At 33.5% G+C, this 22,584-nt stretch overlaps 2 protein-coding genes across 3 annotated transcripts; one reads left to right on the plus strand and one right to left on the minus strand.

Moving 5' to 3' along the window:
* Window positions 1-288: 288 nt before the first annotated feature.
* LOC18094730 (phosphatidylserine decarboxylase proenzyme 3) lies at window positions 289-13,740 on the minus strand. Its single transcript, XM_024587332.2, has 20 exons — window positions 13,357-13,740; window positions 13,233-13,257; window positions 13,064-13,123; window positions 12,354-12,422; window positions 9,684-9,776; window positions 9,544-9,594; window positions 9,052-9,135; window positions 8,613-8,704; window positions 8,039-8,194; window positions 7,835-7,919; window positions 7,017-7,128; window positions 4,957-5,057; window positions 3,140-3,187; window positions 2,862-3,008; window positions 2,491-2,586; window positions 1,908-1,982; window positions 1,715-1,807; window positions 1,075-1,161; window positions 929-979; window positions 289-616 (listed from the first exon to the last, which is right to left on the minus strand). The coding sequence occupies exons 1-20, from the start codon at window positions 13,641-13,643 to the stop codon at window positions 467-469; spliced, it is 1,962 nt and encodes a 653-aa protein (XP_024443100.2). The 5' UTR covers window positions 13,644-13,740; the 3' UTR covers window positions 289-466.
* A 2,955-nt stretch (window positions 13,741-16,695) lies between these two features.
* LOC7490960 (uncharacterized) lies at window positions 16,696-19,215 on the plus strand. 2 transcript variants are annotated; one of them, XM_024606645.2, is made up of 5 exons: window positions 16,696-16,973; window positions 17,128-17,269; window positions 17,816-17,886; window positions 18,008-18,211; window positions 18,858-19,215. In XM_024606645.2, the coding sequence occupies exons 1-5, from the start codon at window positions 16,761-16,763 to the stop codon at window positions 18,930-18,932; spliced, it is 705 nt and encodes a 234-aa protein (XP_024462413.2). In that variant the 5' UTR covers window positions 16,696-16,760; the 3' UTR covers window positions 18,933-19,215. The 2 variants fall into 2 exon arrangements, with proteins under 2 accessions (XP_024462413.2, XP_002298108.3); XM_002298072.4 differs by lacking the exon at window positions 18,858-19,215 and adding an exon at window positions 18,434-18,759 and having other exon boundaries at window positions 16,699-16,973.
* The last annotated feature ends 3,369 nt before the right edge of the window (window positions 19,216-22,584 follow it).

Here is a 22,584-nt window from a genome sequence, read left to right on the forward strand (position 1 = left end):
TGTTTAAATAGAAAAAAAAATAATCTTCTAAGATAACAAACAGCAAAAACCGACCCCCACCCGATCCAGCACAAGCTCAGGTTTAAACTCAAAACCCAATTTGTTTAAATCTTCTCCCGTGTAATATCTATAAAGTTTTTCAAACCCAATTTGTTTAAATCTTCTCCCATGTAAGAAGTCTTGAATGTTTTTCAAACTCAATTTGTGTAAACATTATGAAAGTTTTATATCTTTCCAATATAGAATAGTATTTTTAGAAGATTTTAAGTTTCATGCTAACAAAAAATCTACTGAAATCAATTTTTCATTCAATTACAATTTATTTAAATCATATTAATGTTTTATGTTAAAAAACACATGCCAGAGACTAAATTACAACAAAGTTTTAACAAAGTAAGAAAACTCCACTTAATTTGAACACAAATGTATCCATTAATCATTTTCTTTTAAGTAAACACAAGCTCTGTCATTCTTCTAACACCCAATTATCGAAGTTTGGCAGATTAACTGTAGCCTGTTTCTTAGTTGCAACACCCAACTTCATTCCAACAGAAACTAAGGTCTCAAGTGACCTGGCACTGTTTGCTAGAAGGTCTTCATCTATTTCAATTGCATCCTGCAAAATAACCCCGAGATTAGTTGTGGGTCATACATTTGGATACCAGTCACACATTGTGCTAGCGATGCTTTGGTTAGAGTTTGAATGTGGAAAGCTGAGCTTCTTAACCAAAAGAAACTTCCAGGATATTTGGGAAACATCCTACCGCAATAGGCAAAGCACATGAAATGTGGGAGATTGTCAACGAATGACAATATTTGACATTGATGTTCAGAAATCATGGCGTACCAGAGATACTAGAGAGGAGAAAACAGAGACATTTTGATTGAAATAGGCAGTATCAGAAACGCAGTTCTACATAGTACCAACCTTTTCAAAGACGCAAATCACTGTGCTTCCACCAAATGAGAAATATCCATACTGTAAATTCAGTACAAGATACCAATTAAAAAAGCCACCATCTTATATATTTAGAGACAAACAATATGTAAAATATAGTAATAGAGATTGCTCACCTCGTCTCCTTTCTTGACATGGTCACCTGCCTTCTTCGAGAAGGTGATGCTGCCAACCATGGTTGCTCCTATTGCAACAAATGCCACCTGCGGCCAAAATGCCAAAAAAAAAGGATCTCTTAATGTTCAATAACTGCTAGTTGAAACTAAACAAGTCAGTTAATCCATCCTAGGAATGCAAAGACAGCTCTGCTTGTTTACTCTTGGACAGCTTGACATAAAGTTACGGCAGATAGAAGTTTGAAACAAGCATAACAAAAGGCATCTTCTGTATTGCAGAATGCAAAGAACACGAGATATCTGAAATTGCAAATTATAGATACTCAACCTCACCCCTAAAACCAAGCACACACACAAAGAAATGACATGAATAGATTCAATAATCTTCCAGTAAATATCATTCAGTCTGAATTGTGAAATGAATATAGAGAAAAAAACTCATGAAGTTTACATCCATGCCTTTCAAGTTCAAACTAAAGAGCAACAAAATCAATGTTCCAGAATTTCTATGATGTCCTCAAGAAAAGAGTCATTGGATCTATGAACAGTTAGCAAAACTTGGTTTTTTTATTTTCTACAAAGAACTTGTCTATATGAAAAGAGGTAAGAAGTTCAACTTTGTAAAGTCAGATGATTGTACCTTTCCAAAATGTGCAGTAGAAATAATTGATACTTCTCTCTTATTCTCAGTGAAAACATTACAGTACTTGCTGTTGACAGCGATAGGATTAACCTGGAAAACAGAATGAGATAGACATCAGAGGCAACTTAATAACATATAAAAGAAACGATCACGAAAACTAACAAAACAAGTTCTTAGGTTTTATACATACCGTATATAAACACCCAGGTATCTTTACACATTTCTCAATGGTTCCAGAAACTGGAGAATGAAAACGGTGATAATCCTGCAGCAATTGGGAAAAAAAATATATGAAGAAATCAGATTACACGGTTTCAGGAAGTTCAAGTGTTGTTGGAATGAGAGAAGTCAGTAGAAGAGAATAGAAGCAGAAGGGTCTAATAGTTTCCTAAATGGCAACAAATTTCTCCCTCTGCTGGTCCATTGTTCTGTCAACAATAATTTTTCTTTTCATGGATGAATTTCCAAATACCTTCTATGGTCTCCTATGTGTGTGGGTGAGCGGGAGTTTGGTTGGTTGAATAAGCAGATAAATAAACCTGCTATTGCGAAATTGTCACATTTCTCTCCTTATCCCTGGCAACATTCAAACTAGGAATAAAGTAAGGTCTCTCCTTAAACTGTCCCTTCTTATTTATATTTTCTACTTCTCTGCTTCAACGACTGAAACAATGCCACCTCCAGAGTAGTATCATTGGTCAATCAGGCACTTGAATCACTTACTTTTCCAAAACTTAAATTGCAAATTACTAAAGGGGTGTTGTATGAAGTACCTGTGGTGCCAAACGAAATATCACCAAAGTACCATCAGCGAAAGCACTTGAATATGTTTCCTTTCCTAAAAGCCCTTGTACAGAAAATTTGCGGCCCTAAAAATTACAAAAGAGATACCAGCAATTAACTATTATTAAACAAGCAAATCCAATAATAATCAATAGTAAATAACAGAAAATATTTAAATAAAAAAATACACACATTTTCAACATGACTTCCTCTATTCACCAAAAATAAGTTATCTATTCTACTCATACTTATTCCACTGGAACACATACTCACTGACACAAGCATATGATGTTTTGATAAAGGGAGGAGGTGTGTTGAGAGTGACAGAACTGAAGCATTTAAAAGCAAGCAGTAGAAATACCTTGATCCAAAATCTTTGACCATCTTCTACCGACTTAAAAGCCATAAGACGGCAATCGGCTGCACATATGGCAACATCATCACGTTCCATGGAAGCAACTGGTCTTGTGCCAGGCTTTAATTCTCTTACGAAGAACTCATTGAATGTCTGCAAGTGGAAGAAATCCAAACTGTATGTAATTATGAATCATTAAAGATACACAACGTAAGATTTGCAGTAATATTCAGAAATCTGGTGCCACAGTTTTATTTTATCTCATAAAATCAATATATGCTTACCTTAAAATGCTCCAAAGGGTACTTCACTTCAGCCAAATTTATTTGATCCTACAACACCATAGTTTATCATATACAAGAAGTGAGATAGCATTAGCATGTAGATGCCCATATTGTAAGAAAGAAGAGCCAGAAGCCAAGGTTTCATAACAGGGTTTGCTTTTGATGGTAACAAATGCTGCACTATGTGTTTTACTTGGTAGGTAAGTTTAAACACAAGAATATGAAGAAAACCAAAACATGGAGATACAACTTAATGCAAAGGACTTGTGAAATTTGAGGGAATCAAGGCTCATTCATGTTTCAGTTATGGCATTTAATTCATTGGTAAATTAGTCTAATTATGAAGATCTCACAGCTCCAAATAACATATTGATTATTTCTACTATACTTGCACTTCTATTGCATTAAGTCATAGCAGTTTTTATCCAGAAACACAGAAAAATGCAATCATGTCAAGCAGTCAAAGCAAGTTCCAATCACTGTTTGTATGCCCTAGCATGTAGATAAGAAGGATGCACCACAACAAAGAGTCATGCACCTGTGAAATACATTTTGCTTCTAACAGCTAGTTTCTCGTGCACTGGTGGAAGTGACAAACCACATATTATGTGATTATTGGAGGACAGATTACAAGACTAGCTTTTGTTTCAAATTATAGATACATCTCTCTGAACTCAATTGAGACACATGAGCACATCTTTATAGGATACAGTGATCCTTTTTCTCATATTAACATTTGCTAGTCTCCATTTCAGAAGAAATTTGGCTTTAAATTGCCATCTTAGACTTTGCCAGACCATCATCTTTATAATCTGAGAGACTTTCGATTCCAGTATTCCTTTAACTTCAAGAAAAGAGGATTGTTCATGTGATCAACTAGCGGTCATGAAATTTTAATCCTCACAGAGAAAGGAGATTGGTGAGGATGGTGAAAAATCCCAGGGGAAGCATTGCGGAGTTAAGCGGGCATGGGTTTTGCCACCACTACTATCTTCATTGGAGCAGTTTCAATTACACAGAAAATTATAATTTGCAGCTGATTTTGTTAAAGGATTTCTGTGGTTCTGCAAGTATTAATAGATGGCATAGTTTCTGCAGCACTCCTTAGTGATCGGGTTTGCTCACAATTATACATAAGTTCTTGCTGTTTCCTTTATATGTTTTCGATATCTCCAGCTTTTTATTCTATCAATTTTTTGTCCGAGTCTATTAATTATAGGATGGGGGTCTAGTTTTGTGCTTCTTTTCTCCTTTTCCTCCCAGATGTGCTCCATAGGTTAAAATTATATGTACTGGTATAGGTATTTGAGTTTGACCACCTGACAAAGCTAATAAAGTGGTCCTCCTTTCCTAACATCAAACATACATAATTCTCATTTGATAATGAGACCACCACTTTGTTCACTTGGTTTTGGTATTAAAACTAGATAATCAAAGTACAAAATGTTCCATAATGCCTTAGTCCCTAAAGAAACCAATGCTATATTTTCTTGAGGTGAGATTTTTATTTCCTTATAACAATCAATAAGTCTTACAAGTGCAATGAACATTTTTTTTTTAATGACATCAGATGGGGAAAAAAATCACTACACAAGAAAGGAGAAACTATCTCATGGATATCTTGGCAACATAATTCTTTGTAATAAATTTTAAACAGGATATATATTCTGGGGAGACTCAAAAGTGAGCCCACAGTAATCAATGACATAATCAGCAAAGGCTAGATGAACTTCAAAAGTCCTTTCATTCTTCGGCTCAAAAATCATGAGATGAAAACATTTAAAGGATTGTTTGTTCATCACGCAAGACAATCATACCTTGAAAAATTCAACAAACGCTGGAATGTCTCTAGCAGATTCTGTAGTGTTCATTTCCCTTCCCTGCTTCTCAGAGATGCTGAGCAGGATTTCCTTTGCTCCTGCATCCAAATTAGCCAACCAAATAGTGCAGCTCTATAAGAATAAAAGCATTATCTTCATAATAATAATTCCAATAACTATTGTATGATTTTAAGATGCATAGAACCATCAGCAATGCTATCCAATTAGAATAGTGAGGTAGATGGGGAAGATCAGAAGACTGACAAGGAGGATCCAACCAAGAAAAATAGTTGGACCTGAGCTTAGATGCATATGGAGGTGATTGCATGCCCTTCAAGACATTTATATATGCTTTCAAATATTTATTTTACTATTGTTGTTTCAAGAATTACTCAAGAAAGGAATGCCAGTAGAAATTCGCACTTTCCATGATCACTGATGAGGACCATGTGACTTTCTGATATCAATAGAATAAAAGGCAAGAGGGTGCATGCAAGTACACAAGAAGAGCAACCTATTTTAGCACTCAATCTCAAGATGCAGTTTTTTTTGCCATTTATGTAGAATTCAAAATTTCAACAATGAGATAATGTAGAAATGCAACTGTGCCAGATGATCATACAATGAAATCTTGCAATACTTCATAGGGAGTTTGTATGAAATCCCTCCCTCCACACACCACGAGTGAGAATTAGCTTTTTAGAGAGAGAGAGAGAGAAAAGAAAAGAAGGGAAAGGGAAAGGGAAGAAGTAAAAAGTATTGCCCAGGCTGGGAATATGGAGAAGATACTTGAAAAAAAAAAGGATAATTTTGTATACATATCAAGTATTACTGCTTAGGAAGTAATAATACGAGGGAAAAAAAACCACACATAACTTAATAGCATAGAAGAAACGAAAAGAATTATGTAATGAGGACCAAAAATGAAAAATAGAGCTGAGAAAAAACTTGATATGCAATTAGATAAACTTTCAAGAGGATGGAACTTCCACAACCATCATTTAGGGTTCATATGTTTCCTTCAACCCTCTTTCAGTTTATTATTGGTCTAGTAACCCCACAAGAAGACAAATTCTTCAAAGAAGATTAAAAAATTATAAGCAAAGTCATCCATATAATCCATAAAAAAAGGAGACAAAATGGGTTGATCTTCATGTTTATTTTATAGTTGTCATGATCTCATCAATTTTTATATCACCACAGGCACGTGTGCTAGCATGATTTTTCAACAGTGTATTGTCCACTAAAAACTTCCAACACTAACCCAACATTTCTTTACCTTTTTGAAATACATCAAGTTTTCACAAGAAATAGAGCGTGTTTGCTGCAATGATGGTTTCCATCAAAACAGCATAAATATAGAGACCTGAATTTCCATAACGACAGGATAAAAAAAAAAAGCAGGCTTGTAAACTAGTTGGCATTTGTTTCATGGATGCTACTTTCTCCTCCAGGGAATTACACTCCTAAGAAAGAGATCCCAAAGAATTTAAAATTTTGTGTTTGCTTAACAATAGAGGATTCCTAGGAGAGTATCACTTTTTTGTTCATCTCTTCATTGGAAATCCTAGAGGCATTTCAACTAAATCACCATCTTATCCTTTATAAAAGGGGAAAAAAGAAGTAACTAAACACAATAATTCTTGAAACCTCACATTCTTGGCTAACTTTCCCCTCTGATTCCATGAACCAAACACTGTCTAGATTCTGAGATTGAAATGGAAGGGAAACTTCAATGAAAGAAAAAGGCAATGGGAGAAATTTATGTTGGAGCAGGATTGGGATGAAATTTCATAACCAATCTAAAACTTTGAACATCTATTAATCAAGCCTAAACTTCAAGTCCATCCTAGCAGACCTGAAAAATCTGAAGCCAAGATGGGCAAATTTGACAATCCATCACATGAACAAATCTATTTGTCAGAACAGAGGAGAAAGAGAGACCATAAGGCGAAGTCCTATCTCTGGCTGGTAAAATAAAAATGAACAAATCTATAAACTAGCAAATTTCTTTTCAAAATGAACTTTGTTTTTCATTTGCACAAATTAACCCGTACCTTTGTCCATAAGGTGAAGTCCTATCTTTGACTGATAAATTGCTCTCATTGACAGAACAATCTTTTTATCAATTAACTCTTCCACTAGCCTCTTTGTCTTCCTATCAAATACCTAAAGCATTAAGCTGTTAACTGAAAGTTTACGTTCATGAGATCCCAAACATAATTTAATGACATCTAGAATACTCGAGCTGTCCAAATGCATAAAACTTAGTGCACCCATGGACAAAATAATTTAATGGGGCATCTTCAGCAGAATCATTCAAGAAAAACATAGGTATTTTGTTAATTTATGTTCAGAATGAATTTTGAGCAATTACAAAAAGAAATAGAATTTATTTAAGAATTGAGCTTTCTACCCATCCACCTGCTTAGTATTATTCAAACACAAGATTCCAAGAAGTTGTTGACAATGGATTTTCCTATGATGCCCCATGGAAAGAACATTTCTCAACTTTGTAAGAAGTAAATGATGACAACAAAACAACACTTACAATCTAGAGAAATTGTTTGGAATTAACCACGATAAATAAAAAGGGGCAACTCAGAAGAACTGGGATATACAAGTTTCATTGGTTTACACATTTTGCAATGTGGTACTGGACTTGAAAGGGGAGCTGGTAATCAGAAGTCTTGAACAAAGTGTTGGCATCTTGAAGCTGAAAACTACTACCATACATAAATTAACTAGAAATGCAGACACAAACAAGAATGTCATATAACGCCAAATTCAAATCTCTGATGTGAACTAACCCCAAACTATAGAAGCTGGAAAGAAACATTAAGCATTCTTAAAAATGGCCTGGAGGAAAAGATACCAGAATATGTGAAGCACTTGAACCAGAGTTCAAACCAACATCATATGATGAAAAATGAGCCCATTCACTCAGTTTAAACATCCACCTGTCAAAATATAAACTTAATCACCCATCTCAACCGAGACATAAAGTAATATAACCATCAAAATAGGAGAGACCACAGAATGAGACAATTCATAAAGTTGACATTGAGGAAGTTCATACCCATAAGAAGCCTGTTTATCAGTAAGAAATCCACCTGTCATAACTTGATTTCCTGTTCCCTCGTCAAAACAGAGACTCAAATGGACCAGGGTATTTAGCTTATCAGAAACTTCAAGAATCTCACCACAAACAGGGCAGCAATTTATAAGAGGTTCACTGCAATACAGGAAATGCATTAAGAGATGTACCAGGAAAGTAACTTGCATCTTACTTGAAAGGTCAGGATCAAGAAAACTGCATATTTCTAGCATTCTCAACATATAGTATTGGGGAATAAACATTGGGATGAGAAGAGTTGTGAATAAAATGGCAAATATTTGCAAGCAAGCTGAAGTACACAGCCAAACTCAACTCCTCATTTCTGTCTTTTTATTTTATTGGGTGTTTTGGGGGGATTGGTTGAGAAACAGGCACAACAGATTCACAGGAGATGGTCCAAAAAAGAAGGGGAGGGAAAAAAATGATATAGCAACCTGCAGCAAGCTATACAAGAAGCATCTTTTATGCATATAGGTACCAGAATATAATACATTCATAATTCAAGCTAACTGCCATTAAATATAGAGGATGTTACTTTTCTTGTTGAATGGCAAGAAGTTCAGCCAACTCATCCATGCTTACAGCATCATCCCCATTCTTGTCAGCAGCTTTAAAAAGCTCCTCTTTCTAGTAAACAGGTAAATTAATTCTAAGTCAAGAATACTACAAAACCATGTTTAAAGTTAAGCATATACTATAGGCACTCAATGGTTAGGGTAGCTTTCTGAATTAGAAAAAGAAATGGAATTAGAAAATGTAAATTGATCAGTTTTAGAATCCCAAACTTCAAATAAAAAGGTCAAGGTGTCGTTTAATAATACCCATAAAATTTAAGCTTCTGAAATTCACATCCCAAACGCAAATACAGGTCTCCAAACTAACTTGTATGTCTAGCATGTTTGTAATTTAGAACAAAATTAAATATGAAATGCATGCAAAGAGCTAAAAAACAACATAACTGCTTATGGTCAAACCTTGTTATCTGCCACTTGATTGCCAAAAGCCTTAATTAAGTCAGAGAACTCAGAGAAAGAAAGCTTTCCATCTTCATTGTAATCCTGCGTACAGACAAAAACTCAATACTAATAGTGTTGTAAAGTAAGGGAAATACTGGTGATTTGTTAGCATGGATAGTACATGAGACATTCGCAAAGACTGATACAAGTAATGCATTTCAAACATTCAAATATGAGTTGCCTCATTCCATGGCTAAACGTCTGGTTCTATGGAAAACACAAGTACAAGTAAATCACAAGCCAGCTCAAGAAACCCAAGTGTATTTGCATAATACTCACAAAAAAAAAATAGAAGCTAAACAGGGGCATGTAAATGGGCACTGGAAAATCTTTCTTTCCAATCGCCTGTAAATCTTAAAACAGCCAGCTAGACTTGGCATGCACCACCACTTTAACAACTAATCATATGTCTAGCAATATGGAAAAGGAATGCAGGATTATGCAACATACCACAATGGCTAAGATGCGTCTTGCAAAATTTTTCTCTGTTTCAATTGGATCCTGTCGATAATTTCAGGTAATGTTAAAGATGATCAACGCATCCACGAGTCTCAACTACTCAATGGAAGTATAAGTTGTGTACTGCGCACCTCAACAGAACATGACAGAGAAATTCTGCCAACAACTTTACCAGTTGCTGCTGGGTCAAAAAGTTCAAACACTTCAAAGTCAGAATCTGAATCCTGCAACAAAATAGAATTCATGTCAAGGGAAAAGGAAGACTGAAAGTATATAAGAATAAAGAAAGATATAAACATTATGCAAACAGCAACTCATCAGTTAACCCAGACTAGATTTGCCAAAATGAAATGAGCATCTCCAGATACAATGATATGAATGATGTCAACAAGAAAGGAAACCATAAGGAAAATAAAAAGGATATGTTAAGATGCAACAGGTTGTGGGAAATTCATTTTTAAAATCATATAGAACATTTTGTATTCAGAGACCAGGAAACATGAGAAACATAAGACTTCCAAGAAATCATACCATTTTCCTACCAATGTCCAAATTTTTCTATCTTGACTTGAAGATGAATGAACCAAAAAGTGTAAGATCCTTTTTCTTTTTCTTTTATTTATTTATTTTAATGCAATAACTTGGCTCCTAGACAATATAAGTTCCAATAGACAATGCCCCCTTCCACTTATAATACAGAAACTATATATGGCAGATGTGCAATATGAATAGAATCATATAGATTATATTAATGAGGGAAAACAAATACGAAAGGCAACTTGCATCACACAGGTCTGCCAAGAAACAAATCCTAGAGCTGTTACCAACTCTGTAGTGAATATAAGGGAAAGAAACAAACGAGAGGAAACCTATGATATGAATTTTAAAGGACAGGGTCCAGGTGATAGAAGATCAGTACCACAATGCTTTGGAATCTTAGATGAAACATCACCAAGTACAACCAGTTACATGTCTTCAAGAGCAACGTGTAAGAACTAGGACCCTTTATAATTTAGGTCAACAGAACTCCCAACAAACAAAGAGCTTTTCTCGCTTGTTGCTTTCTTATAATTGCATGCTTGAGCGCAAGAATACAAGAATGATCTGCTCTCTTCTCTTCCCTAACTGGAAAAATCTTCATCACAATATCTTTCATTTTCTAACACCACTAGGATTTTAAATACAGAGAACTGTAGGGGGAGAAAAAAAGTCAAATGAGCAGAAATAGATAAGGGTAAAGTGTCTCCCTAAAGTAAAAGGTGCACACCCCTCCACTTGTCCAAAGGCATGCAGACTCGACCAAAAGGTCTCCTCGACCAACATGCTTTCTCTTGCAAAGTAGGATCCCAATCAAACCCACCAAGGACAAGTCTGTCTTCTAAGCACCAGACCCTTCCTTCTCCTGCCACTAGCAATGTTTCCTTAACCTGAGTAAGTGCTTCAGTTAAAACTCATTCATAAATGAAAGCAGGTCTCGACAAATAATACTCAAAACAGATCCTTCAACTCCCTAGAATAAAAAATTTCAATCTTCTCCAAAATTTCCTTCTGCTATCAGATTCCTCAAAACACTTCAAACTTTTACCTTCACCTTGACAGGCTTGATGCTTCAGCTTTTTTTATCAAACAATTTACACGCATCTTCATCAAACAAAACCAGCACAATGCTTCATTGCAGACTTATTCCACTCACTCATTTAAACAATCTAGGAAGGATGTTAGAAGCGCAGAATCTCAAAGGGCAAGGGACTCAAAGCCCATTTCTCTTAAAAGTCTAGGTTGTTACATTCCCCACCCACCCCCACCACAAGAATCTTGTGTTGATGAAGCTTGCCCCTATCAAAGAAGGTCATTGCGCGCTAGCCCCTTGTAAGCAAGCATAGATTTTTGTATTGTGGTCTCTGGTTGGTGTGCTCGGAAAAGACATCAGACATAGAGCATGAAAAGAACCTCTTCAACAAGGTTCTGAAAGGTATCCTCCCAATCATGCAGAACAAAAGTCTATCAATCCTAGAAGCTACAGCAAGCCTACCAGAAAGAGACCAGTGAATCCAGCAGCACACCATGGAACATCCCTCGGATTATGATGCAGAAAGTAATGAAACCATCGGTGATAAAATCTTCCCAGCATTTCACTTGGTATATAAACTACATTGAAATTTCCCCACACAGAACTTAGAATCTCAAGTTTATGTTTGCGAAAAACAACTTCTATGAACTTGAGTTCCAGCCCTAAAACTAGTAGAAGAAGCTTCTCCTGTTACTTGGCTATATGGATGTATTTTAAGTTGGTGATTTAGTGAAGGACTTTGAATGTCATATCAAGTAAATGAAACATGATTTTTCTTTCAATTGCATGGTATATTTTGTTCATTTAGCTGTGTCATGCAATTATTGACTTTTGAATTCTTTGGATAGCTGATTCTTAGAATGAAAGGAATCTCAAATGAATTTTGAGAGAAAAAATATGAAGGATACCTTTCATGAAATACATTGCAATCAAGCACTAATTGCATAATAGATGTTCTCCATACACCACCTAAACTTTCCCCTTATCTCATCACTTACAACTACTGAATTTCCTTTTGCAATGCTATTATCTAGTAACTTAGTTTAACTTAGAATTCCCTCCAACAATTTACTGAATTTTCTTTGTCTAGCACTTGGCAGGATAAAAACAGAGATGCTTTTAGCATATATGCTAATGGTTTTATAATTGCAATAAATGTAAAACTCAACAACATCACACGCCCAGAAATTACACATATTTTAGCGAGCAGTAATTCAATCCTGTTGTTTACCTGTGTGAGAAGTTCAAGTAGATCAATCTCACAATATCCAACAAGGTTGTTCTTCGATATTCTATTGGTCTGCATCATTATACAAGAAATTACATGATTATAATAGTACCATAGCAAATCAACTAAAGTAATGAAAAGGAATGCTTTGAAATAAGGGAACAATTGCAAAAAAGCAACCCACACTATGAAATGAGATTTTGAAAACAAAAATTCATAGCAGAAGCCAAAATGTGCTCAAAATTGAGCACAGGCAACCAGATTACGGTAATAGTTAAGACATTTGAAGTGTTGTACATAATTTCTGCAGAGAGAACAGGAAATGGAATTTCAAAACTTGCTAGAAATTTAAATAGACAGTGAGTCAGGTTAGAGACTTCATAGTTGATAATGGATTGTGCCCAAAATTGCAAGGGACAAATATTTTGTGGTACACATTACACTCGTATCAAATGGTGCCCCGTGGATGTCCATCAAACTCTATTCATTGGCATGGAGGTAAATCTTGTCACAAAAGAGAAATGGTATAATCACATGGACACCGATCCAGTGCTGGATGGAGTCCGTTTTGTTAGTCATGACTTGTAACGTTCAACCAGGTCCTAAGAAATGAAAAGCCTTAAATCTAAGCAGGCAAGAGGAAGGGAAGGGCTTCGTATTAGAAAAATTAAAGGGCATGCAATAGATTGGTCAAGAGTAAGGTGATTGCAGACCTCAAAAACAGAAATCCTGGCAAGACGAGGCCCTTTTTTCTCCAACAGAAGTTTCTTTTCCTGCATGAGAAAATCTCAAGTCAGTGTTTGTTTATTATACTATAGACGCCGCATTATCCAAGATAGCTGATTTCTCAATTGTAGAGAAAGAAAAATATAGAGTAGTGACCGAGTTCCAAACAGGTTTTTCAGTCCTGCAAAACAAACAAAGCAAAGAATGAATTAATCAATTAAAAGAAAAGGCAACAAGCTAACATGAAAGAGAGAAAGAGGGTGTTGGTAGTTCAGTTAACTGATCGGAAATATGGGTACGGAAAGTCTGCTCGCCAAAAGAAACACAAGCGAGCCACTTGTCTTTGAATTGCTGCATATCAGCGCTAATTAGGGTGAGAAGAGCAATTCCAGCGAAATCCTCAGCGGAGACGAGTTTGAGAGTGGAGGAGGAGCTTCCATTTCCTCGTGAAACAGTAGGGCGACGGAATATGCGACGGATATGAGGACGTTTAATTCGAGAGGAGGGAGTCGAAGCTCCTTCGGTATTAGTATTTTCAGGCAATTCTTTAGAGCTTCCGTGACCCATTCTCTGTGCTTGTCGTCACTCTCTGGTCTCTAGATGTTGAAGAAAGAGAGGAGAGAAGAGATATCCTAAAAGATTCAGGACAAAAGGGAAAAGAAGAGGAAGCAGGTACCCTGGGGGGTCCACCCCAGCAGCACAATGTTTCTTTTAACTAGTACAATGATTAGTCCGTTGAAAATATGTAAAGCCACTTTTTAATATCTTTTACTTTTTATTTCTAGAACTAACCACAATGTTTCAAATTACAATTGTAATTATTAAAATTAAAAGAAAAAAACTACTCGGCGGTTGATGCCATAATACTTATTTTTTAGATTTGGTTATTGTTTCAAATGAGAGATTATTGTAAAATTTGTTTGTAACGTGGTGTATTAAATTTTAAAATAATTTTATTTATATTTTTAAATTATTTTAATGTATTAATATCAAAAATTATTTTAATATATTTCTAAATTAAAAACAACTTTAAATTATCTTTATCACAATTTCAAACACATTCTTAATCTTTATTGATATTTTTTAAAAAAAAATTTCATACACAAAATAAGGTATGTTTTTCAAGGAGTTTAGAAGTGTTGTAATGATTTTTTTTAAAAAAAAAATATTTTTAATAATAGTATATCAACGATTTAAAAATATTAAAAATATAATTTAAAAAATAAATAAATAAATTTTAACTTAAATATAGAATGAAATTCAATGTAAAACATCTCCTTAGCACGAGAGAGGAATTGTGGCATCACTGGTTTTGAACCTTAAGAATACTCATAGAATTTCATTAAAAGGTTGTGACTAAAGTGATATGCCTTTCTAATATATGTTGTGATTTATGCTATTCTATGCAAGTTGAACGGCCGACAATGAATAAAATTGTATGATCACAACTTTCATCTTTTGGGGCTGAGTCAGGACTTTATATGTATCAATATATTGGTTTATTTTTGTTTTTAATTGTAAGTTGTAATTATTTTTTAAAATATTTTTTATTTGAAAATATATTAAAATAATATTTTTTTTATTTTTTAAAAATTATTTTTAATATCAGTATATCAAAATAATGTGAAAATATAAAAAAATATATTAATTTAAACTACAAACAATTAAAAAAAATTTAATATTTTTTAAAAAATTCTTTTTAAAACATGAAAATAATAATGAAATTCGACGGTAAAATAGAATATGTGCTGCTTTGTAATTCGACTCCCACATCTTCATTTACAAAGAAGATGCGTTCAAAAGGGTTTTGCTGGTTTTAAGTTCGAGGTAGGTGATTTCTAATATGATAGTCGCTATAAGTTTATTTGATTATTAATTTTAAAATTTATAAAATTAATTAAAATACATATAAATCAAATCTGAACATGTTCACCATAATTTCAACAGGAAAAGCAAACAAGGTTAAAGAGATCGAGAGATTGAGGTTTTTTTTGTTGCTCATCGTCAATGGCATCCTTCTCACAGACATCTATTTTCTAACTTCTGCTGCTTTACTCAATCCTGCTCAATGCTCCAGCTTGCATGAGAAAATTGCCCTTTGCTTTTCCACACTCAATAATTTCAATCCATAGATCACGCGACAGGCTTTTGCACAGAAACTTTGAATCTTTCAGACCATGAAGTCTTCTGGGAAGAGAGCGCATATCAGAAACAAAAGACTTCATGACTGGGCAGATCACCGAGAGTTTCTATGCAGATTTGCTCGAGACCTCAGTTATCTGACTCCATTCCTCCACTTGCAGGCCATGGCCCTGCGAATGGTCACGAGTGCAAGAGGCAAGCCTCCATATTTTGGGAATTTGGAGGTAAGCTTCCTCAACCTTGTGCCAGACAACTTAGACCGAATAGTGAAGAAAAGCTTGGACTTGTTTTCTGGGAATTCCCAACGTTCTTAGATCCACAAGCTCCCATGAATCATCAAACGACAAAAATAATTTCTTATTGCATTAAACGCCAAATACACATGGAGCCTTCTCATATTCATCAACAGTCTGTATCAATAAGTGGTTGAATAGTGAATGATGTAGATGGGAATTGCGTTTTAAACTGTTTTTTATAAATAAAAAAAAATTATGTTTTTAATTATTTTAATATATGAATATAAAAAAATAATAATTTAAATATATTTTTAAATAAAAAATATTTTAAAAACCAACCGTTACATCTAAGGTTGTCAATTCCGTTCCGTTTTGTCCAGAATGGCCGAAACATTCCATACCAATTCAAAAAACGGAACAATTTTCATCTCATTTTAAATCTCGGTCCGTTCCGGATTTTTTGGCTAAAATTCAGCCGGAACGTTCCGGTTTCATTCCACATGTTCCGTTCCGCTCTTGAAAAGTCATTGAATCAAACCTTGTTCAATTTAATTAATTAAACCACTCAAGTATAAAAAACTCTTTTTCATTACTATTTTCAATAACAATGATATTAATAATAATATTGAAAATTATTATTACTATTTTCATTAACAATGATATTAATTTTTTAAAATTAGATTTATCACTATGGTTTATATTCATGTTTTTTTTTTCATGTTTATACTTTGTAGGAATTTGAGCAAAATAAGAAATGCTTTAGATTCCATTAGCCTTGATAACATTGACTTAACTTTATATTTAAAATATTTGTGATAAAACATTTTACTTTTATAATATTTTGATATTTTGTTTAAGTTGAATTACTTTAAGTTAAATATCTATTTAATCTTGACTATTTAGAAATATTTTAAATTTTGAAATTATATTTGTTTGGCATTATGTTTGTATTGCATAATTTATAATTAATTTATCTTGAATTTGAATTATGTTTGTTGAATATATATATATATATATGAACAGTACAACTTTGAAACGGCAGGTAAAAACATTCTAAAACTAAAATATTTCATTTTAATTAAAAAAATAAAACACCTATCAAAATAAAATTGACAACCCCATGGCTGAACTTAACTAGTGACGTTAACCCGTAGGGGAAATTGAAACAACAATGAAGCTTGGACCAACTAATTTAAAGCCCAGTGAAGCCCACTTGTGCAGGCTTCTCTAAGTCCAAACATAAACCCCGAACAAAGAAAATGAAAAATGCAGGGTTTTGGCACCAGGAGACTTGCTTTCGGCTGTGATGGGAGGTCCAGCTAGCAGCAGCAGCAGCAGCAGCGAAGAGGAAGATGCAAATTGGAAAGCAGCTATCGAATCAATAGCTGCAACTACCACTTTTGCTAACAAGGTTCTTAGCAGTACTTCTAATGGCTCAACGTCCCGTTCAGCACCCACTACAGAAGCTTATGCAGAGAACTCCCAGGATTCTCGAAAGCTCAAGCACTACCAAATTAAGGCAACGCTCTCAGTTTTTTTTTTTTATGGTTTATTTGCCCCATTGTTTGCAGTTAAAAAAAAATAAGACTACTATTTTTATTTGGGTTTCTTGCTTCTTGCTTTTCCTTTTCTTTTCTTTTTTAATTTAAATGAGCAAGAGACCTTAATGGCAGGCGCAAAAGTGTTTGGATATCATCTTGGAAAGGACTCTAGAGATGGTTAGAGATCCTGTCTCAGATAATGATCTAGATGCAAACGATGTTGGGGTAAGGTTGTTTAAGCATTCTCCTGCTGGAATTGTATTTGACCATTTAGGTGAGTTCTTCTCTTCGTATGTCGTGACTTTTTTTTTCTAGCAATTAGAATTTGGGTGCTTGTTTGATGGAGAAAAATGATGTTTGGCCCCCTTTATGTATATTTATGTATCATTTAACCTATAGCTTTGGTGATGTCAGCCAGATAGGTCAGTGATTGTTTCCTAATTTCTTGAGGTAATTTATGCTGAAAATAGATGGTGGTTATGTTGAATAATCACTGGTTCTTAGTAGTCAGAGCTTGGTTTAGATAATTAGCAAAGTAGCATTGTAGTTGTGCCACAAAACTGTATTTTCTATGCAAATTTACATGGACTCATGGGGGTAATGCCTTCTTTATGGAAGTGAATCTAAATTTGGTGGCAGCCATCATAATTGAATATTTTTTCCAAGAGCTGCTAAACTAGTAGGAGTTTAGCCTGCCATTATTGAATTTTTTTGAATGATAGGAGAGATACCATTCTCCATCAGTTCACTTTGTAATGCTTTCTGTATGTGCTCTTACCACATTGTGCATGAGGACTGAAGGCTGTGTGAATGTCACCAGATGAAATTCAAGGGCCAAGAAAGAGACCACGAATCCTACCGGGACACGGTATTGATGAAAAATCGAAGAAGGTTTGTTTCTTTCACAATATGCTCTTCCATTGATGATTCCTTGATGTACTACTCTCTTTTAGCAATTCTCACCGATGCTAAGATATCCAAATTGCTCTAACAAATATTTAGCGTCCTATAGTTTAGGCATCAAATCCAGTCCATTGCTGTTGATGGGGCAGACATAATTTCTGAAGCAAGGGATGCAGAGCGAAAATCATTAGCTCAATTAGAAGCTAAAGAAGCAAAAGCAAAAGCCAAAGCCAAAAAGGAGGAAGAAAGAGTTGTAGAATTGAAACGGATCAGGGGGGAGAGATGGCTACCTTCTATTGCCAGGGAAATGCAGGTAATGTTTCAAAGGTTGAAATACTCAGTTTCTCGCTACTGATTTGTGTTCTTTCATAGTTTTACTTCTTCTTTTTTTCCCTGTTGGACATTCTTTTCACATTGATTGATTTCATGTTTCCTACTATTTCTATTCACATGACAGAAATGATTCGTAATCTTTATATTCTTGATAGTTATTTGATCAAATTAACCAATTTGCTGTCCGGGTCTCTTTTTGCAGTTAAATAAAACTTCTAGACAAGTAATCTAGACATATTCAAATGACGTTTGATGTGCTGTGTTCTGCCTTGTTGCTTAAACATTGCAAAGGAGTATTTGTGGCAATTTCTACTAGCAGCCCGCAGCCCCTTCTATGGACTGTGATTCCATCACGTATGGGCAACTGTTGAGTGTCAAACTTTATGCTGGTTATTGGTCCATCAGCATGTAATGTTTGTTTGATGTGTTTTTGAGTCTTGTCTTAGGATTGCACTGTATTGCCTGCGCTTCATGCTTGTGATTTGTATCAATGCCATCCATACTTATAGGAAGAGATTTTGATGCCAATGCAATGTGTTCATCGGACTTCTCTAATTCTGTGTAAGGAAATAACAATGAAACATGACTCAACCAAAAATGTAATCTTTCAGAGTTTTCCTTTTCAGGTTCCAAGCAAAAAGATGAAAACCATAATCAAGGTTTGGGCAATCAATGAACTGGGAGTCATCAACATGAACTAATGCGAATAACTATAATCTAATATCTCAAATAAACGGAACAATTCGACTTTTGGTTATTGAAGTCCCCTGTTTGAGATGATAAAATGTCCTGCCATGCTAGGGGTGCTGGAGCCGTTCGGGTTTCTGTGAGAACAAGAGCACTTTGAAATGTCACTTGTTTGTATAGAGTGACTATTGTCTGGTTATTTAGAGAAGAAGAGGTTTTCAAAACCCGAAGCTCATATAACTGCTTCATCAATTATTTAGTGAGTCCAGTTTATGAAGGAGTTTTAATTTCTACAAATAGAGATGCAATGTTTTAAAATGGAGTTTAGAATCATTACTGGGTGAGTGCCCGTGCTGCATGTTTGTATTATTTTTTTTGTTGTAAAAATAATGTTTAGGTGTCGCAAGCATGTTGCAAGCATGTTTTAAAAAAGAAAAAAAATTATACGACTCGGGTTATAGCATTGACAAGTCAAATCAGCTATTTTATTTTAATCAGATGATAAACAAAATATGAAACAATAGCAAAAAGGATGAAAATTTAAAAAAAAATAATCATGATAACTTGAAAAATAAACATTTTTCAAGAGAGGAAAAACAATATAGTTTAATTTATAGTCAATTAAATGTGAAAGGATAAAATTGAGTAAAAGAGAAAAAAAACAGTTTGAGTCAACTCGAGTTAGCATGATAGTTATGTAAGGGTTGAGCTTTAATTTGCCAAACTTACATCCCAAGTCATGAAATCAAGATAACCTTATAGAAAAAAAAAATCGAAGAAAACTACAAAGCTAATTATTTTAAATAAAAATTAATGTCAAATGATAAATTCATAAAAGAAAATGAGCAAAAAGAAAAACAGGTCAAACCTCATTAACTTTCAAACTTGTGACAGTCATTAGACCGAATAAAAAAACCTCAAAACTCAATCTCGAACAAATTAAATGTTAAAGGATGAAATAAAAAAAATCAATTACATAAAAGAATAAAAAATAGCAATTAAAAGAATAAGGATAAAAATAAAAAATAATTAGAGGGCACCTATAATTTTTTTATTGGATGATGAAATTGAAAAGAAAATAACTTTAACGAAAGGACAAATATATCTAATTTGACAAGCAACAAACAAAGATGACAATATGCACTTTAATTGTCAAAAGAGAGAAAAAACACAAACAATAGATAATCGACGACAATTCAACCATTATTTATCTACACGAGCCACACCATGTAGAAGAGAGCATAGCTGCGCATCTAGTAAGACAGTAAATGACCAGGTTTGACCATCAGGAAGCGTCACACGCGCCTCCATAATAGTGAGGGAGCCACCCTTTTATTGGGGAACAAAAAAAATGCCAAAGAAACATTCCGTAAAAGGATAAAAACTTAAAAGTAAAACTAACCATTACAATTTACAATAAAAAAATCTCTTTATCAACAATAATTTTCATACACCATTTAACTTTTTATAATTAGTTGGTAAAACATCATGCATACTCTCGAACAAGACAAGTTTATCACCGTCTAAGCTTATTGGACAACTCAGCACCAAGTAGACAACTTTTAAGAGTAACGAGATGGCATGCCCGTACGCTGCCGCAGGCTTATAAAAGAAATGTACTTGATAGTGTTATAATTGTGAACCAGCGCTAGATAAGTAATAAAAACTAAAGGTATGATGAAGCCAATATTTCATGATGGGAAAAAAAGTTGTGTTGGTGATCAAAAACTTAGAGACTGAATAAAATGATTGTTTTCACCATATTTTTTAGCTTTTCTGTTAATAAAAAGAAAAAAATTGCAAAGCTAAATTCTCTACCAACTTAATATTAAAAAAAAACCAACAAAGATAATCTTGGAAGGAAAAAAAAGCCATGAGGAAAAACGTTGTAGCAATTGACAATATTTTGTGAGGAAAACTACAGTGTTTTCTCTAATAAAATCGACAAAGATAATTTTAGAAAAAATCATAAAAAAACCATTTAGAGAAATACTGTAGCAATTCACAGTGTTTTGTGAGAAAAGCTACAATGCTTTCCTCATATGAGTTAGCTTTATTGTAATTATAATTCTTAACCAACTCAATATTCAAAAAAAAAATCGACAAAGATAATTTTGAAATAAATCATAAAAAATCGTATGGGAAAACACTGCAAAAATTCACAGTGTTTTAAAGAAAAAAAAATTACAAAGCTAAATTCTAAATAAGCTCAATATTAAAAAAAATAAAATCAATAGATACAATTTTAGAAAAAAAATAACAAAAAAAAACAGGAAAAAAAAACCATGTTGGAAACCTTGTAGCAATTCACAATGTTTTGTGATGAAAGCTACAGTGCTTCCCCACATGATTTAACCTTATTTGTAATGACTTGTAATTGTAATTCTCAACCAGCTCAATATTAAAAAAATAAAATTGACAAAGATAATTTTAAAAAAAATCATAAGAAAAAAAAAACCATGTTGAGAGACACTCTAGCAATCCATAGTGTTTTGTGAGGAAAGCTACAATGATTTCTCCACATGATTAAACTTTATTACAAAGTTAAATTCTAACCAGTTCAATATTAAAAAAATAAAATTAACAAAGATAATTTTGGAAAAACATATTACAAAAAAAGAAAACACAAAAGAAACTGGAAAAAAACCATGTGGGAAAAAACACCATGGCAATTCACAGTAATTTGCGAGGAAAGTTACAGTGTTTTTCTCACATATTGTAACTGTAATTTTTAACCAGCTCAATATTAAAAAATAAAATCGAAAAAGTTAATTTCAGAGAAAATCATCAAAAAACAAAAAACCATGCGGAGAAACACTGTAAGCAATCAACAATGTTTTAAAGAAAAAAAATTACAAAACTAAATTCGCAATCACCTCAATATTAAAAAAAATAAAATCAACAAATATAATTTTGAAAAATCAAAAAATAAAATAGAAAAACCATGTGGGAAAACACCGTTCCAATTCACAGTATTTTAAAGGAAAAAAATTACAAAGCGAAATTTTTAACTGGCTCAATATTAAAAAAGTAAAATCGACAAAGATAATTTTTTTAAAAAAATAAACAAAAAAAGGGAAAAGTTGGTAAAAAAGGAAAGTAATTTTGGAAAAAAAGAAAAAGAAAAAAAGGGAAATTTGAAAAAAAAAAGTAAAAAAAAAAAAAGGTGAATGCACGGTGGATTACTATTGTAATCCACAATGCATTGGGTGTGGGTGAACAGTGAATTCCCCACACCCTTTAGCTTATTATTTAATTGTAATTCCTAACCAGCTTAATATCAAAAAAATAAAATTGACAAAGATAATTTTAGAAAAAAAAAACAAAAAAAACTATGTGGGAAAAAACACTGTAGCAATCTACAGTAATTTGCGAGGGAAGCTACAGTGCTTCCCTCACATATTGTAACTGTAATTATTAATTAGCTCAATATTAAAAAATAAAATTGAAAAAGATAATTTTGGAGAAAATCATAAAAAACAAACAAAAAAAAACCGCGTGGAGAAAAACTGTAGCAATCAACAATGTTTAAAAAAAAATTACAAAACTAAATTATCAATCAGCTTAATAGTGAACAAATAAAATCGACAAATATAATTTTGAAAAATAAAATAATAAAATAGAAAAACCATATGAAAAAACACCGTAACAATCCACAGTATTTTT

This window comes from Populus trichocarpa, chromosome 1 (assembly GCF_000002775.5).
Source record: "Populus trichocarpa isolate Nisqually-1 chromosome 1, P.trichocarpa_v4.1, whole genome shotgun sequence".
Lineage (NCBI taxonomy): Eukaryota > Viridiplantae > Streptophyta > Magnoliopsida > Malpighiales > Salicaceae > Populus > Populus trichocarpa.

What these genes read in the sequence shown, in the direction of transcription:
- LOC18094730 (XM_024587332.2), bottom strand. Translation starts at nt 13,643, where the DNA reads ATGGGTCACGGAAGCTCTAAAGAATTGCCTGAAAATACTAATACCGAA. An exon ending in ACTTCACCTTATGGACAAAG is followed by an intron (nt 5,058 to 7,016) that starts GTACGGGTTAAT and finishes ATTTGGATGCAG; the next exon opens with GAGCAAAGGAAATCCTGCTC. An exon ending in CGTTTGTTGAATTTTTCAAG is followed by an intron (nt 3,188 to 4,956) that starts GTATGATTGTCT and finishes ATGGTGTTGTAG; the next exon opens with GATCAAATAAATTTGGCTGA.
- LOC7490960 (XM_024606645.2), top strand. Translation starts at nt 16,761, where the DNA reads ATGGGAGGTCCAGCTAGCAGCAGCAGCAGCAGCAGCGAAGAGGAAGAT. An exon ending in TCAAGCACTACCAAATTAAG is followed by an intron (nt 16,974 to 17,127) that starts GCAACGCTCTCA and finishes CCTTAATGGCAG; the next exon opens with GCGCAAAAGTGTTTGGATAT. An exon ending in CTATTGCCAGGGAAATGCAG is followed by an intron (nt 18,212 to 18,857) that starts GTAATGTTTCAA and finishes TTTCCTTTTCAG; the next exon opens with GTTCCAAGCAAAAAGATGAA.